Raw genomic sequence first — 15,401 nt, 5'->3', positions numbered from 1 at the left:
CTTGTGTGTTCAGTTTGTTTCCTTCCCTCTTTCGGCTCAGAGTAGGTGCAACTGTCTGTCTGATCGTTTCTTGTGTTTCTTCCATAAGTTTGTTGTCCTTCAATGTGGTTTCTAATGCCGCTAGGAAATCCTTCTTGTCAGCGTCTCGGTAATTGAAATTTAGTCCTTTTACTAGTACCGCTTTTTCTGTGTCTGATAGGGTCCGGTCTGATAAGTTCTTTAGCCATGCCCCTGTGTTATCGGTTTTGTCTTTGTTTGAGAGTTTGTCCCTCATAGCCCTACACATGGATGAAACAAACCACCATTTCGACTGGGACAACACATCTATCCTGGGATAGGCTAAGCAAAGACATGCCAGAGAATTGCTAAAAGTCTGGCACTCCAACCGCAACGCCATAAACAAATGCATAGATCTAGATGCCATCTATCAACCCATCAGAAAACGAACAGGAAATGACATCACTACAAACCCCAGGAACCCCATCCAGGAGAAAGATATAAATAGAAAGCAGGAGACAACAGCTTCGCTTCACTTGGAGGTCGCCACTGATGATGTTACCAAGCCAGGTAACGAAATGTCTGGATATCAAACCTACAGCTCAGTGAGCAAACCTATACCCTAAATGTTCATTATTATCTGGTTGCCTGGGTGTGATTGGGACCGTAATAGAACATATGAAGGCATCCAGTGGAAAGAATGAAATGGTTCCAAGAAGCAAAAAGGAACTGCTTCAGTTGTATTTTAGTAAATAGGGACATCTCAGTAAAACTATATAAGGCACTGCTAAACAGACTGCAGCTGGAGTATTATGAACAGTTTTGGTTCCGCCTTATCTAAGGAAAGATATACTGTACTTGGAGGCAGTCCAGAGAAGATTAACTAAGCTGAGACATGTTTATTCTTTTACTGCTGCATATCTCCAGTATCCTCAGTTGTTTTCCATTGATCCTGTTTTTTTCAACCTTTAATTCCCAGAGAGGATCTGTTGAACTGAAAAAAATGCTTTCCTCATTTTGATGACGTGTCACTTTGCTTCTCCTAAGTTCAACCTGCACAAACATTCAGAGCTGAGAAAGGAAATTAAAAATTAGCATTTCTGTCGGCTGGTATCCTTTCTGCTATGGTTGGCATGACATTAACTAAGATGAACACGGAAAATGCTGAACATTTGTGGATCAGGGAGCATCTATGGAGAGGAAGGCAGAGTTGGTGTTTTGGGCTGTTGATCTCTTGTGAGAACAACAACAACTTATTCTGTCAAAGGCGCTATATAAACATGAAGCATCTAAAAACAAAAGAGGACTCCGAAAAGTATTTGATCAGAAGATCAAAACCTGGGTCGAAAGAGTAGGTTGAGTGAATTAAAAGGAGGAGAAGGAGGTGGAAGGATGGAGAGAGGAAATTCCAAAGCTCAGGTTGAGATATTAAAGAGTTAATTTGCTCTGCTGACCTGAAGGAAATTGGATGTCCCGAGGCTAGGGTGGGATGCCTCTGACTTGCAGATAGATTGTAAGGAATTGCATTCTCATCCCTTGCTATTCAAAGCCATTTGCCTGGCCATTTCCTAGTTATTCAGAAGCCAATTTACGTTGTCATCTGCCACTATTTACATTGCCATCATCTCCTATTCAGAAATCAATAAGAATATTATAGTTGGAATTTGACTACTCTCTGTAGTTAAAAAAAAAGATTAAGAGATGATTTACATTATATTGTTTCTGGAGATGGTCAGATCACTGCATTATGTCTTGGATGGCATGTGACTGTGGGGGAATGGCTGTGGGTTGTCTTGTGGGCATTACTGACTGTGATGAAAAGATTTGATATAAAGAAAGGACTGTTTCCTTTGTTCAGAGAGAGCTTTGACATGACCCTGCAAGCCCTGTGAGGTGTGTGTTACTAGTTTCTCCAAAGTTTGTACTGTATGTGCTTATCAAATTTTGGTTGTTGTTCACGGACGTTGGTGTGCTTCAGTTGTGTAAAAATCTGAGGAAAAAGAACTTCAGGGGAAAGAACTTAACAAGTCCAGGGCAACTGATTCCAGGGCTCCAGTGATGGAGTGATTAAAATTGGGAATACAAGGAGGCTAGAATTAGGTCTGGAAAAGGGTAGAGACATAAAACATTTTATGCAATTGCAACAGACAGATGAACAGGCAAAGGGAGCAGGAGGGAACAAATGGAAAGTTCACTCATAGTGTGGAAGGAAGGAAAGATTAAATGGTGGGAACCATGATTGAACAAGTGGTTGGAAAACCGCTCCAGCATCAATAGTATTTTGTTTTTCTCCCAATTTTAACTTCCAGGTCAATGCTGTGCTTAAGGAGAAGGTTGGTTGGTGAACTGTAAAGCCTGGAGGGTGTTAAGTACCAGGTGTCAGTGCGTTTGAGGTCAAAACATTGTTTTCAAGGAAGAGTTAGATGTAATTCTAGAAGCTAAAGGGATCAAAGGATATGAGGCGAAAGTGAGAACAAGGTACTGAGCTGAATGATCAGCCATGATGATATTGAGTGGTGGAGCATATTCTAAGGACTTAATGATCCACTCCTGCTCCTACGTTCTATGTTTCTATGTTATCTGCACAGAATTAAGCAGGGGAACACAATTCACTACTTGGATCTGGCTCAAAACACCAACAGTATGGTTCGCTCAAGATATTTATACTGAACATCCGGAAATCCTCAGGCCTTCATCTTTAGTTGCAGAGCTTATACCCTGTGAAGTTGGTTAGCTCAGTTAGCTGGGCAGTTGGTATGTGATGCCAACAACAGGGGTTCAATTCCTAAATTAGCTGAGGTCACCATGAAGGTCCTACCTTCTTACCTCGCCCATGGCCTGAGGTGTGCTGACCCATGGGTTAATCCTCCATCAGTTACCTCTTTCCAATATGAGGGTGAGACTTTGGTTACTACCAAGCAGTGCCTAAACTATTTGCTAGGCCTCTTGTTCCAGGAAGAGGTTATATAAAACCAAGACACCTAAGCTAAATATAGCATGTGTTCTTTAAAGACTTGTAGTTTTTAGAGTCATGCAGTTTGCTTGCTGTCTGTGTGTCCTTAATCAGAAAGCCACAAATGATGCATAATTAAACCAAAAAAAGCAGTATCCTAGTCAGTGCGGTGAAGAATTTTTTTTTGTCCTAAGTTTTCACTCCAGAATCGATTGCTGCAATCTATTTATAACTTTTCTTTTGGTGTGTTTTTTTTTAAATAGAGGCTTTTGGATTTGGATACCATTTAATTTCCAGCTGTTCCTGTATGGTTTATTCTGTTACCTAGAGCGGTGTAACCCAAAGCTGATCTCATTTTAAATGATAAACTGGGGATAATCCATGTGGCAAAATAAATCACATGACAGAAAAATAAACTGAATGGACAATACAGTGGTTTCATTACTGGATAATGGGCTACAGGGAGAAGGCAGGAGAATGGGGTTGAAAAACACATCAGCCATGATCGAATGGCAGAGCAGGCTTGACGGGCTGAATGGCCTATTCTGCTCCTATACCTTATGGTCATATGGATCTTGGGTTCAAATCCAGACTGAGGGGGGGAGAATTCATTGCTGACTCCCTAAGAAAAGGATTTCCCCAACCTCAGTATGTTTCAAAGCATTTACATACAATGAAGGAAGTACAGCAGCCAGTTGTTGCCAGTCAAGCCCACAACCACAATTATCTGCTTGTATGATGTTGGACCACATTTTGTCATAGAGTCACATACATGTCACAGCATGGAAACAGACCCTTCGTTCCAACTCTTCCATGCCGACCAGGTATCCTAAATTAATCTAGTCCCATTTGCCAGCACTTGGTCCATATACCCTTCCTATTCGTACACCCATCTAGCTGCCTTTTAAATGTTGTAATTGTACCAGTCTCCACCACTTCCTCTGGCAGCTCATTCCATCCATGCACCACCCTCTGCATGAAAACGTTGCCACTTAGGCCCCTTTTAAATCTTTTCTCTCTCACCTTAACCTATGCTCTCCAGTTTTGGACTCCCCTACCCTTGGGAAAAGATCTTGTCTATTTACCCTATCCATGCCCCTCATGATTTTACAAACCTCTATAAGGTCACCCCTCAGCCTCCAATGCTCCAGGAAAAACTGTCCCAGCCAATTCAGCCTCTCCCTATAGCTCAAACCCTCCAACCCTGGCAACATTCTTGTAAATTTTTTCTCAACCCTTTCAAGTTTCCTGCGGTACTCCGGTTTCTTCCCACAGTCCAAAGATGTGCAGGTCAGGTGAATTGGCCATGCTAAATTGCCCGTAGTGTTAGGTGCATTAGTCAGAGGGAAATGGGTCTGGGTGGGTTAATTTTTGGAGGGTCGGTGTGGACTGGTTGGGCTGAAGGGCCTGTTTCCACACTGTAGGGAAACTAAAAAAAAGTTTCACAACATCCTTCCTGTATCAGGGAGACCAGAATTGGACACAATATAAGTCTTGGCAATCAAGCTGAAAGCATGTTGCAGCATTGAGGGAGGCACTTTTCTTGAAGGTCCATGGAGGGAATGCCTCAATAATCAAGAACCCTTGAAGAACTGCAGGAATAGTTGTGGGAGGGTAGGTTGTGGGAAAAAAAGGAGGACCCAGCAATCAAGCATGGAGTGGTTGCATAGCTAAGGTCCCGTATTTGTAGTGATGCTGGTTTCCCCAAGGGGCATGAGGTATCCCCTCACCCTAGCTAGCTGGAGGCATTGGGATTCAATTTCCATCCTGACCTCCCGAAGTTCCCAATGCTCTCCGCAGTGGGAAGTGGCCTTAAGTGGTTCTCAAGTGGGCATTATAGCAGGCAGTTGCAAAATTGGCAGATTTCCCCAGTAGGGGCACAGTAGCAGGAACTTGTCTATCCCTTGCCAAAAACCTTTGCTTGCCAACTTGCCAGCCCTCTCACTTCCACTCTACCCAAAAGCCCAAGGACGGATCCAGCCTCAATGATCAAGGGCTGAATATTGGCCAGGACATCATGGAAATTCCTCAACTCTTTTTCAACCTTGTGTTGGGCATCATCTACATCGACTTGAGACAGCAAGTCTATTTTATCTTATAGGGTCCGATGGGAAATGAATCCAGCCAGTTTTAATCATGGTTTATGATCGAGGCTCATTGGCAATCACACTTGGATAAAGGAGGTGAGTGACTCATGCGGAAAAAATTTGCAAACTATTTTTGCCTTCACACTTCCTGCAGCCACTGCGCAGTGTACTTCTGCATGAAACACAATCAGGAAATGTACAACTGGCACTTATATCACACCTTTAACTTGGAACAATCTGCCTTGCATAACTCACAGAAATACAACTTGAAAAAAATAAAATGAAACTGATATTAAGAAAGATTCATTGGAGGGAGTTTGCCTAATAGGTAGGTTTTTACTGATAGTCTTTTAAAAAAAAGGAGAAAGAGGAGGGGAAATTAGAGTGGAATTTCAAAAGTTTAAAGCGTATAAATGGGCGGCACGGTGGCTCAGTGGTTAGCACTGCTGCCTCACAGCACCAGGGTCCCAGGTTCGATTCCAGACTCAGGTGACTCTCTATGTGGAGTTTGCACATTCTCCCCGTGTCTGCATGGGTTTCCTCCCACAGTCCAAAGGTGTGCAGGTCAAGTGAATTGGCCATGCTAAATTACCCATAGTGCTAGGTGCATTGGTCAGAGGGAAATGGGTCTGGGTGGGTTATTCTTCGGAGGGTCGGTGTGGATTTGTTGGGCCGAAGGGCCTGTTTCCGCCCTGTAGGGAATCTTATCTAGTCTAATACCTCACTGAAGAAGAGATGAAGAAGATGAGGATTACAAAAGAGCAAAATTGGAAGACATCAGAGTTCTTAAAGGACTGTAGGTGCTTACAGAGTTGGGAGCATCAGAAGGATTGTTTTAAGTCAACAACATAGCAAAGACGCTTATTTGTGTACTGTGTTTAATATCATTGGTCCAATCCTTTGGGAAACTGTGAATCAAAATAATGAAACTTATCGAGTGACTCCCAAATTAAAACAATGGAAGATTTCCCCAGTAGGGGCCCAGTAGCAGGAACTTTTTAAAACATTGCTGACAAAATTTCATTCTTCGTAACTTTTATTTAAGCATGAATCAGAATTAATATAAATGAAAATTGAAATATCTGCTGATGCTGTAAATCAAAAGCAAAAACAGAAATTGCTGGAAAAGCTCAGCAGGTCTAACAGCATCTGCCAGAAAGGTCTCCCGATCTGAAACGTTAACTCTGATTTCTCTCCACAGATACTGCCAGACTTGCTGAGCATTTCCAGCAATTTCTGTTTTTGTTTCAGAATTAACATAAATTAATTTTCACACAAAGCAATGAGTTTCATTTCAATGAGCAATTGTGACAGTGATATTTTTAATGAAATTACATGTAGTGGTGTAATTCACATGTGGCACCACGTGCAGTTCCAGAGTGCTCAGTGAAAGATCTGTCACATTTACATGCAATCAATTAAGATCCTCAAAACGTATTCACTGCTAACACATTCCATCTAAGGTTCATAGCTATGGCTCACATCAAGAAGTTACCCATCAGCAAATTTGCTTCACTTCAATCATGTCACTCCTTCTGGCTTAACTTTCCAGAGTTCCTCTTTAACATATCAATCTACATTAGTTTCCAATCTGACATTTAACCTTTATACATTTAATTAAAAATTAAGGTTTGTGGGAATGTAATTTCTTTTAATGGTTCACAGGTTAATTTCAGTTTGAGTTGCCCTGCCAGATTGTTACCACTTTAACTTTTTAATTATTCACATCCAAGACATGGCTCCATGGATCCTGGGTGAGGTGCCAAATGGAGCTCATGAGGGGAGCATAAGAACTCTATGCGGCAGGAGTAGGCATGGAGATATCAAACAGGTCATGAGGGATGTTTGGGAAGGAGGTATGGGGGAGATGTGGAGGGGCTCCATTCTGTGTGCAACTCCCTGAAACAAAAATATGATGACAGAGATCTTTTATATGAAGATGACCCTATCAAGTTAAAAAGTAAATTGGGCATTAAGTTTTTAGAATGTAGAAAAATGGGAGGTGATCACATTGAAGCATTCAAGTTCATGGAAGTGCTTTATAAAGAAACCTAGTCATAGAATATGGGCTTCCCTTTATCATCCAAACCTTGAACTGAGTGATTCACTTGGCATTTCAGAGGGCAGAGAAGAATCAACTGCTATGTATTTGGAGCCACATTTCAGCCATGTACAAATGACAGACTTGTCCATATTTATGACAATTGCCACGTTGCCACAAGGCTAGCTTTTAATTCCAAGTTTTTAAAATAAATTTAATTCAAATTTCAACATCTTCCATGTTGGTGGTTGAGCTATTTCCCTAGAACATTAGTTGAGCACTCCGGATTACTAGTTCGGTGATATTACCACTCCTCCATTGCTTGGCTTGATTGATGGACACTGAGAGGTTTTGTTTTGCAATGTAAAATCAGGGGGCACAGTCAAAGGATAATAGGCCAAGAGGAGGAGAAATCACTTCACTTGAAGGCACATGAATCTTTGAAATTCTCTATTCCAAAGGAGCATGGATGCTTCACCAATGAATCAATTTAAGGCTAGAATAGACAGAGTTTGGTCCCTTGGGGAATTAGAGGAAATAGGGAGTGGAGAAGAAATGAAAGTTGAAGTCCAGGATGAGCCATGACCCCATTAAATGGCAGAGCAAGATCATTGGGTGATAAGGTCTACTTCTGGTCATATCACTTGTGCTCTTATGTCTGGCCTGGAAAATCTGGCCTCAGGTGATCCCTACTAGAAAACCCACATATAAAGAGAAACTTAAAATCAGCAGTTGACTTTCTATCTGGAACTGCAACCAGTTTGTGCTGCAATTTTAGTCATTAAGGCCTCAAATTGAAGCAAACTGCCACCAGAGAGGAACCACTTGCTGCAGAAGTGACAAAACCTTTTTAGTCTGACAGGTTTATTTTTCAAGGCTGTGTTTTTACACAAAGTAATACATTGGCATTATGACCAACTCACTATCGCAGCAGCTAAAGTCGCCCATCATGTGACTTCCTCTTTTGTTCAAAAGAGGAAGTCACATGATGGGCGACTTTAGCTGCTGCGATAGTGAGTTGGTCATAATGCCAATGTGTTACTTTGTGTAAAAACACAGCCTTGAAAAATAAACCTGTCAGACTAAAAATGCACTGCATTCTTCTAAACCCCTTCTGTGAAACAAAGTATTAAAATCATCTCAAAGAAGAACGTACCCCACTCAGTCAGAAGCAGAAATGTTGTAAATACTGAGAAAAATTGTAACAGGATATAGGTAGATGTGTAAATGGATTGGGGTCAAAACAATGTGGCGCTGGAAAAGCGCAACAGGTCGAACAGCATCCAAGGAGCAGGAGAGTCGATATTTTGGACATTCCTGATGAAGGGCTTATGCCCGAAACATTGACTCTCCTGCTCCTCGGATGCTGCCTGACCTGCTGTGATTTACCAGCACCACACTTTTTGTCTCTGACGTCCAGCATCTGCAGTCCTCACTTTCTCTTGTTTAAATGGATGGACTAGTTTAACACTTCAATGCAATATTAAAGAAGTTCCATATTTTTGCAGATTGCATTTTGCAGAAGCTTTGTACTAAGTATTAAGAGTTTTTCACAAGGCTGTCATTAATCCAAAAAAGGCAACAAAAAAAAAGCAGTGGTAAAACTTTGAGTTCAAAATATAGTAGAGAAAGCTGAGTGCAAAACTTACTGAGAATAATCAAGGAAGGAAATGTAAGTGACTCATGGAGATTTCGAGCATAGATGTATAGGCAACATAAAAGGCAACCAACTGATCGTGCATTTAACTGTAGCGTGCAATCAACTGTTAAATTAGTGGCCTGCCTGTAAATTTCAACATATTAGAGTCTATTGATTAATTTATCGATGATTATTCATTGCTGACTCATTTCTCATATCAACCAGCTGCTGGTTCCCCTCCAAGCCTTGGAAATATATCTAGACTTGGAAATATATCTCCTTTCCTTGACTGTTGCTGGGTTAAAATCTGGGAATTCCCTCCCTAACAGTATTGTTGGTCTACCTTCAGCACATGGACTGCGGTATTTCAAGAATGCATCTCAACAACTCCTTCTCAAGAGTAACTGGGGTTGGGAATAAATGCTGGCCCATTCAGGTGATGCCCATGTCCCAAGAGGGAATAAATAACATTTGGACTGATCTTATGTTGGTAGAGTGCATGGAAAAAGTGTTGGATCAATACTATCTTCAAATTGTTTTTTAAAACATCATTTTTGCAATAATGACCCTTTGAAGATAAGTCTCGGACCAGAGAGCATAAACTCAGAATAAGGTGTTGCACATTCAAGGATTATCAGATCAGCCACGAACTTGTTGAATGGCAGAGCAGACTCGATGGGCTGAATGGCCTCCTCCCACTCCTATGTTTATTTTTAGACGAGGAGTGAGTGGTGGCAATTTAAAGTTATGGCATCACTCTAAAAGGTGTGGAGCAACAGAGAGACATATGGGTTGATATACACAAATCTTTGAAGATATCAGGACAAGCTGATAAGTCTGCTAAAATAATGGAGTCCAAGGCTTTCTAATATTGCAACTGAGACCTGATTTTGTTTTTGTCTCCTTGCACTCAATGACATGATTTTCATCAGACACAATTTTGTGTCATTGCTCTCTAACCAGAGTTAATTTTAAAGTATCGCCATTTTATTCATAATTCATTGTCTACACATCTGAAATACTAGTTTGATGCCAGTGAAGCATTTTAAAATGTCCTTTGCCCTGCATGAACTGTATATAAGCTAAATGGAATGTAAATATTTCCTTTTAATTGATCTGGAATTCAGATAACCTGGGATACTGCTGTCCAAATGTTTTTTATTCCCTCTTGGGATATGGGCATCACCCGAATGGGCCAGCATTTATTACCCGCCCCTATCTACTCTTGAGAAGGAGTTGTTGAGATGTATTCTTGAAATACCGCAGTCCATATGCTGAAGGTAGACCAACAATACCGTTAGGGAGGGAATTCCCAGATTTTAACCCAGCAACATTCAAGGAAAGGAGATATATTTCCAAGTCTAGATGGTGGGTGGCTTGGAGGGGAACCAGCAGCTGGTTGATATAAGAAATGAGTCTGTAATGAATAATCATCAATAAATTAATCAATGGACTCTAATATGTTGAAATTTAGAGGCGGCCCACTACTTTAACGGTTGATTGCACGCTACTGTTCATGATTAAATGCAGGTACTTTAACTTGCCTTTGGAATCTGTGTTGTCATCAACTACAGTATCATTGCCATGAGCTAGCAGTGGTGCATACATCATAGAGGTCTACAGCACAGAAATTGGTGAGATCACACCTGGGACATTGTGCACAGTTTTGGTCCCCTTATTTGAGGAAAGATGTAGTGGCATTGGAGGCAGTTCAGAGGAGATTCACTAGATTGATCCCAGAGATGAGGGGTCTGCCATGTGAAGAGAAATTGAACAGTTTAAGCTTATTGTCTCTGGAATTTAGAGGAAGAGGGGAGATCAAATTGAGTTATTCAAGATGATAAAAGGTGTGGATAAAATAGATGTGCAGCTGATGCTCCCTCTTGTGGGGAATTCTAGGACGAGAGGTCATAGTCTCCGGATAAATTTAAAACAGATTTGAGGAGAAACTTGTTCTCCCAAAGGGTTGTGAATCTGTGGAGTTCTCTCCCTCAAAGTGTGGTCGATGCTGGGACAGTGAGTAAATTCAAAGAGGGGTTAGACAGATATTTAATTGGTCATGGGTTGAAGGGTTGTGGGGAGAAGGCAGGAAGATGGGGATGAGGATCATATCAGCCATGCTCGAATGGCAGAGCAGACTAGATGGGCTGAATGGCCTAATTCTGCTCCTACATTGTATGTGTTTATGAACTAAGAAAAAGGCCCTTCAATCCATTGTGTCCATTCCAGTTAAAAACAGTCACCTCACTATTCTAATCCTATTCTTCACCATTTGGTCTATAGCCTTGTATGGCTTGGAATCGCAAGCACATATCCAAGTACTTCTTAAATGTTATTTGAGTTTCTACCTCCTTGCCAGGCAGTGTGTTCCAGATTCCCAGCACCTCTGGGTGAAACAGATTTGCCTCACATATCCTCCAAACTTCCTCCTCCTTATTTTAAATTTGTAAACCCCCTCCCATCCTCCTCTGCTCTAACGAAAATAATTCCAGTCTGTCTAATCTCTCTTCATCATATCTTCGTGTAAGATCTTTGTCATTAAGTATTCCTCAAACCAGGATAAATTGAGGAGATTTGAAGGAATTGCTTTATTTTATCAATGATTTTGATACAGTAAAAAGGGGAATCTGTTTCCTGTGGCAAAGTGGTTATTCACCAAGTGAGTTCATGTAATCCTGGAAGCAATGTTCTTTTTGCAGAAACATATTTTACACATCAAATTGTTATGATCTGGAGTGTCTGAAAAGGTGGTGGACCCAAATTCAACAATAGTCTTCTGTAAAGGGAATTGGATAATTTCTGCTTTTTTTTGATTAGTGCTCCTAATGAGTTTCTAATCACATTGCGCTGAGTAGGACCATGCTAAAAGAAAATCACTTTCTGAAAAGGAAGATTTTGAAGTGATGTGCTAATAAAGTAGGGGAATGTAAAACAAAAGTTTGCACTCAGTGAGTGGTGAAGAGTCTGGAATGCTGTGCCTGAGAATCTGGTGGAGCTGAAAATGTGTTGCTGGAAAAGCGCAGCAGGTCAGGCAGCATCCAAGGAACAGGAAAATCGACGTTTTGGGCATGAGCCGTTTCTCCTGAGAATATGGTGGAGGCAGGTTCAGTTGAGGCATTCAAAAAGGCATTGAATGGTTATTTGGATAGGAATGGTGAGCAGGGAAGTGAAGAAAAGGCAGGAAATTGACACTTGGGAATAGAACTATGAGAGGGATAATGAGCTGAATGGTCTCTTTCTGTGCCGTAATCATCCTATAATTTTGAATAGCACGATAATATTGGTGGTCTCTAATTTTTACAATAAAAGAAATTGCTGCCTTAAATCTAAGTGGCCCAAAATTTATCTTTCTACTTACTAACTTACTATTCTTAGTAACTTAGTGTTCTTACTAACTTACCACCCTTTCTACTCAAGTCACACTCAGTTCACTGTGTCCTACTTAATAACTTCCTGCTGTCTCCCACCTGCCACCTCACCCAATCCTCCTGCTCACTCTTTCCCACAACTAACCCCCTAACTCACTCCAAAACGCTGCTCCTCTGGCCACCTCACTCACTCCTGACTGCTGTCATCCGCTCAGTGCCCGAGCATTGTCACTGACCTCTTACCTCCTCTCTCCAGTGCCTTTATTGACAGAGAGTTTTAGGGGGGTAGTGACCAGGAAGTAGGGAGGGAGTGTGAGTGAAACAAATTGTTGGAGGAAGTGAGGTGATTGAGAGAGGGAACGAAAGAGGGATTTGTGAGAGGGAAGTGGCAGGGATGTGGAGATCTGGTGACCAAAGCAACGATAGAAGCCAGACTGAGCATATGATCTTTGGTGCATGCCAGAATTACACCCGCAATAACCACATGAAATTAAAATGGAGACAGTGCTATTTGAAAACTTGCATTATTTCTTGAATGAAAACACGGTAATAGAACACACTTTAAATGGGGGATACCTGCACTCGAAAAGATTACAGATGGCGATAGAAAGAGTATGTCCTAGAACATACATCTTTCAAAGGATCAGTGCTAAAGTGATGGATTGAATGGCCTCTTCCTGCGTTCGATTGTTATTATGAGGTGTTCGTTGAAGATTCTATGTCGAGTGCTGCTCCTTCATCAGGTGGTTGTGGAGTGCACAACTGTGTTCCGAAAGCTAGTGCTTCCAATTAAACCTGTCGGACTATCATCTAGTGTTGTGTGATTTTTAACTTTGTTGAATATTGTTCCACATCAAACGCATCCAGCAATTAGAACAACCGCGTTGGTTGAGAACTTTGAAATGTACTACACTGAGCCACAAGAGTGAGGCTTCGACAATGGAAGTTCACCTCAGTCACTGCTAAAATGCCTTTGTTTTTGTTTTAAAGGAAGTCTGTTCACACTGGACCCTTGATTTTTAAAACAGCGGTCAAATTTCAGTTCCCATTTGAGAGAAGATTTCTGAACGTCTGGGATAGAAATCCGAGGGGCCGGTCAAGTTCAAAGAATTTCAACTGAGAAGACAGATTTATTTTGTTTTCTCTCTCCTTGTCTGTCTCTCAAACCAAATTCTATTTATAATGTGAGGGGGAAAAGTGGTTTGTTTCTGCAGTTTTGTGTTTTTGCGTCTGGAGCCAAGAGAAAATAAAGCGAAGGCAGCGTCTGGGAAGTTGTGTGTGTGTCCAGGAGTGTGTGTATCCAGGAGTGTGTGTGTGTGTATACAGGAGTGTGTGTATAGGAGTGTATGTATATACAGGAGTGTGTGTCTAGAGGAGTGTGTGTGTGTGGAGGGGGCGGGGAGGCAGTGAAATTCATAGCCGCATGGTTATTCTCACCTGGCAGCACTCTGAGCAACGATAAATGTCCTTTGAAACTTAGCGGCCAGGTTTATCTGCAGGGAGGGAGTGTTGTATGACACTCTGTTATCGGGTTACAGTATTAGACAGAAGGCAGAGCAGAAAGCGCGGGCTGGACTCTCGAATTGTGCGACCCCCGGCCACCCATCGGGAAATTAACAAAAAGAATAGCGCCGGGAAATCTGAAACGAAGGTTGCTGGAGAAACTCAACAGGTGGGGCAGCTTCTGTGGAGAGAGAAAAGCAGGGTAGGTTTTAACTGGAACCACCCCCAAGCACTCCCCCTGCACACACAAAAACAAACAGCCTTTGTGTTGTCAAATTGCAGTTGCACTGGGGACGGAACCAAGTGATTGTCTAAGCCAGGATTTAAATTTGTACCTTTGGACTGGGATCAAAGTTCAGTGTGGTGGTGGGAGGAGGGAGGGGAGGCTGGAGAAATCAAACTGAGTGTTTCTGAACAACTACTTCGCAAACAATGCGAAATGCATTGCGTGTAGGAAGCTCATTTAAACAGCAGAGAGACAAGGTAACACACACACACAGGTTAGTTACTGCGTTAAACCTCTCAGCGTCATTACAGCTGTCTCTCTCTCTCTCTCTCTCACTGACCTCAATGTTTGTTTGCCTTTGTTTTTAGATATTTACAAATACTCCGGGGCTTGGCTTGTGAGAAGGAGGTGTTCTCCAGCGGACGATGAAGGGCTCCCAGGGTGATGGACCACCCATGGCGTGGTTGATGCACTTGGCAGTGTTGTGCCAGGCAGCGGTACGCGTGCAGCTGGCACAGTCTATTGCCATTGTCAATGTCACCAACTTCTCCGCCAGCGCCAACCGCACGCTGACCACCAGCGTGCCCGGCAGGTACGGCAATAACTCGCCCGTCAAAGGGGCCAGCGGCGTGGTGGGCATCCCGACCACACAGGATGCCCTCGCCTGCGAGGAGGACGTGGACTTCAGCGCCACCCAGAGCCCCTGGATCGCGTTGGTGGAGCGGGGCAACTGCACCTTCGCCAAGAAGATCGAGAATGGGATCAGACGAGGGGCTGCCGCTGTCGTAATCTTCAACTCAGCAGGAAAGGGCAACAGGACTGACCCCTTTATCCATTATGGTAAGAGCCAAGTCCCTCTGCTGTTCCCTCACTGGCTTCTCAGGGTGGCATGCTGGACTGGACACTCTGTTTCTCTCTCCTGAGAGATGCTGCCAGACCTGCTGAGTTTCTCCAGCACTTTCTGTTGTCGTTTCATTCAGAGCCTTCAGTGTGAATGAAGTGAGAACAAAGTTAAAAATCACCCAACACCAGGTCTTCATCCAACAGGTTTAATTGGAAGTATTAGCTTTCAGAGCACTGCTCTTTCATCATCTAGGACAACCAACTGGTGAAGGACCGGTGCTCCGAAAGCTAGTGCCTCCAATTAAACCCGTTGGACTATAACCTGGTGTTGTGTGATTTTTAACTTTGTACACCCCAGTCCAACACCGGGTGCACCTCCGAATTGAGAACAGCGCTGAGTAATTCTATTGAATGTAGCTTTGATGTGAATGATCGTTGTAGGTGCCTGTCTGCTGCCAGTGAAGTTGCTTATTAACATCTGTCGGACGTAAAAAGAAATCTGTTTTCCAGCAACTTTCTGTTCTGAGGTAGTCACCCTGAACTCCAAACGTTAACTCTGTCCCTGTCTCCACAGATGCTGGCTGACCTGCTGAGTGTCCCCAGCATTTTGAGTGTGTATTGCTGAAAGGCCAACCATATCCAAAATTAGATGACGTTTCCTTTCCTAATAACCTGTAGATTTTCCTGACCCTGCTGTAAATAGGTTTGTCACTCATTGGGCTATATTTCAACAGACTCGATCAT

At 42.5% G+C, this 15,401-nt stretch overlaps 2 protein-coding genes across 5 annotated transcripts in view; both read left to right on the top strand.

Annotated features, from left to right (window-relative positions):
* The window catches only part of radx (RPA1 related single stranded DNA binding protein), a 104,729-nt gene extending 90,507 nt beyond the window's left edge, over window positions 1-14,222 (top strand). For 2 of the 4 annotated variants that reach the window (XM_043705142.1, XM_043705143.1), the window contains exon 18: window positions 14,183-14,200. The gene's annotated coding sequence lies outside the window, so the exon portion shown is untranslated. Of the gene's footprint in view, window positions 1-14,182 lie in introns of all 4 variants that reach the window. The other 2 variants (XM_043705144.1, XM_043705146.1) reach the window with 2 other exon arrangements.
* The window catches only part of LOC122557426 (E3 ubiquitin-protein ligase RNF128), a 152,622-nt gene continuing 151,178 nt past the window's right edge, over window positions 13,958-15,401 (top strand). Inside the window, exons 1-2 of the mRNA XM_043705148.1 lie at window positions 13,958-14,088; window positions 14,181-14,654. Coding sequence (XP_043561083.1) covers window positions 14,240-14,654 — 415 coding nt within the window. The 5' untranslated portion in view covers window positions 13,958-14,088; window positions 14,181-14,239. The remainder of the gene's footprint in view (window positions 14,089-14,180; window positions 14,655-15,401) is intronic.

Source organism: Chiloscyllium plagiosum, chromosome 15, assembly GCF_004010195.1.
Source record: "Chiloscyllium plagiosum isolate BGI_BamShark_2017 chromosome 15, ASM401019v2, whole genome shotgun sequence".
In the NCBI taxonomy this organism is placed as follows: domain Eukaryota; kingdom Metazoa; phylum Chordata; class Chondrichthyes; order Orectolobiformes; family Hemiscylliidae; genus Chiloscyllium; species Chiloscyllium plagiosum.
The sequence above is the reverse complement of the archived record's forward strand: the minus strand, read 5'-3'. Positions and strand labels throughout refer to the sequence as shown.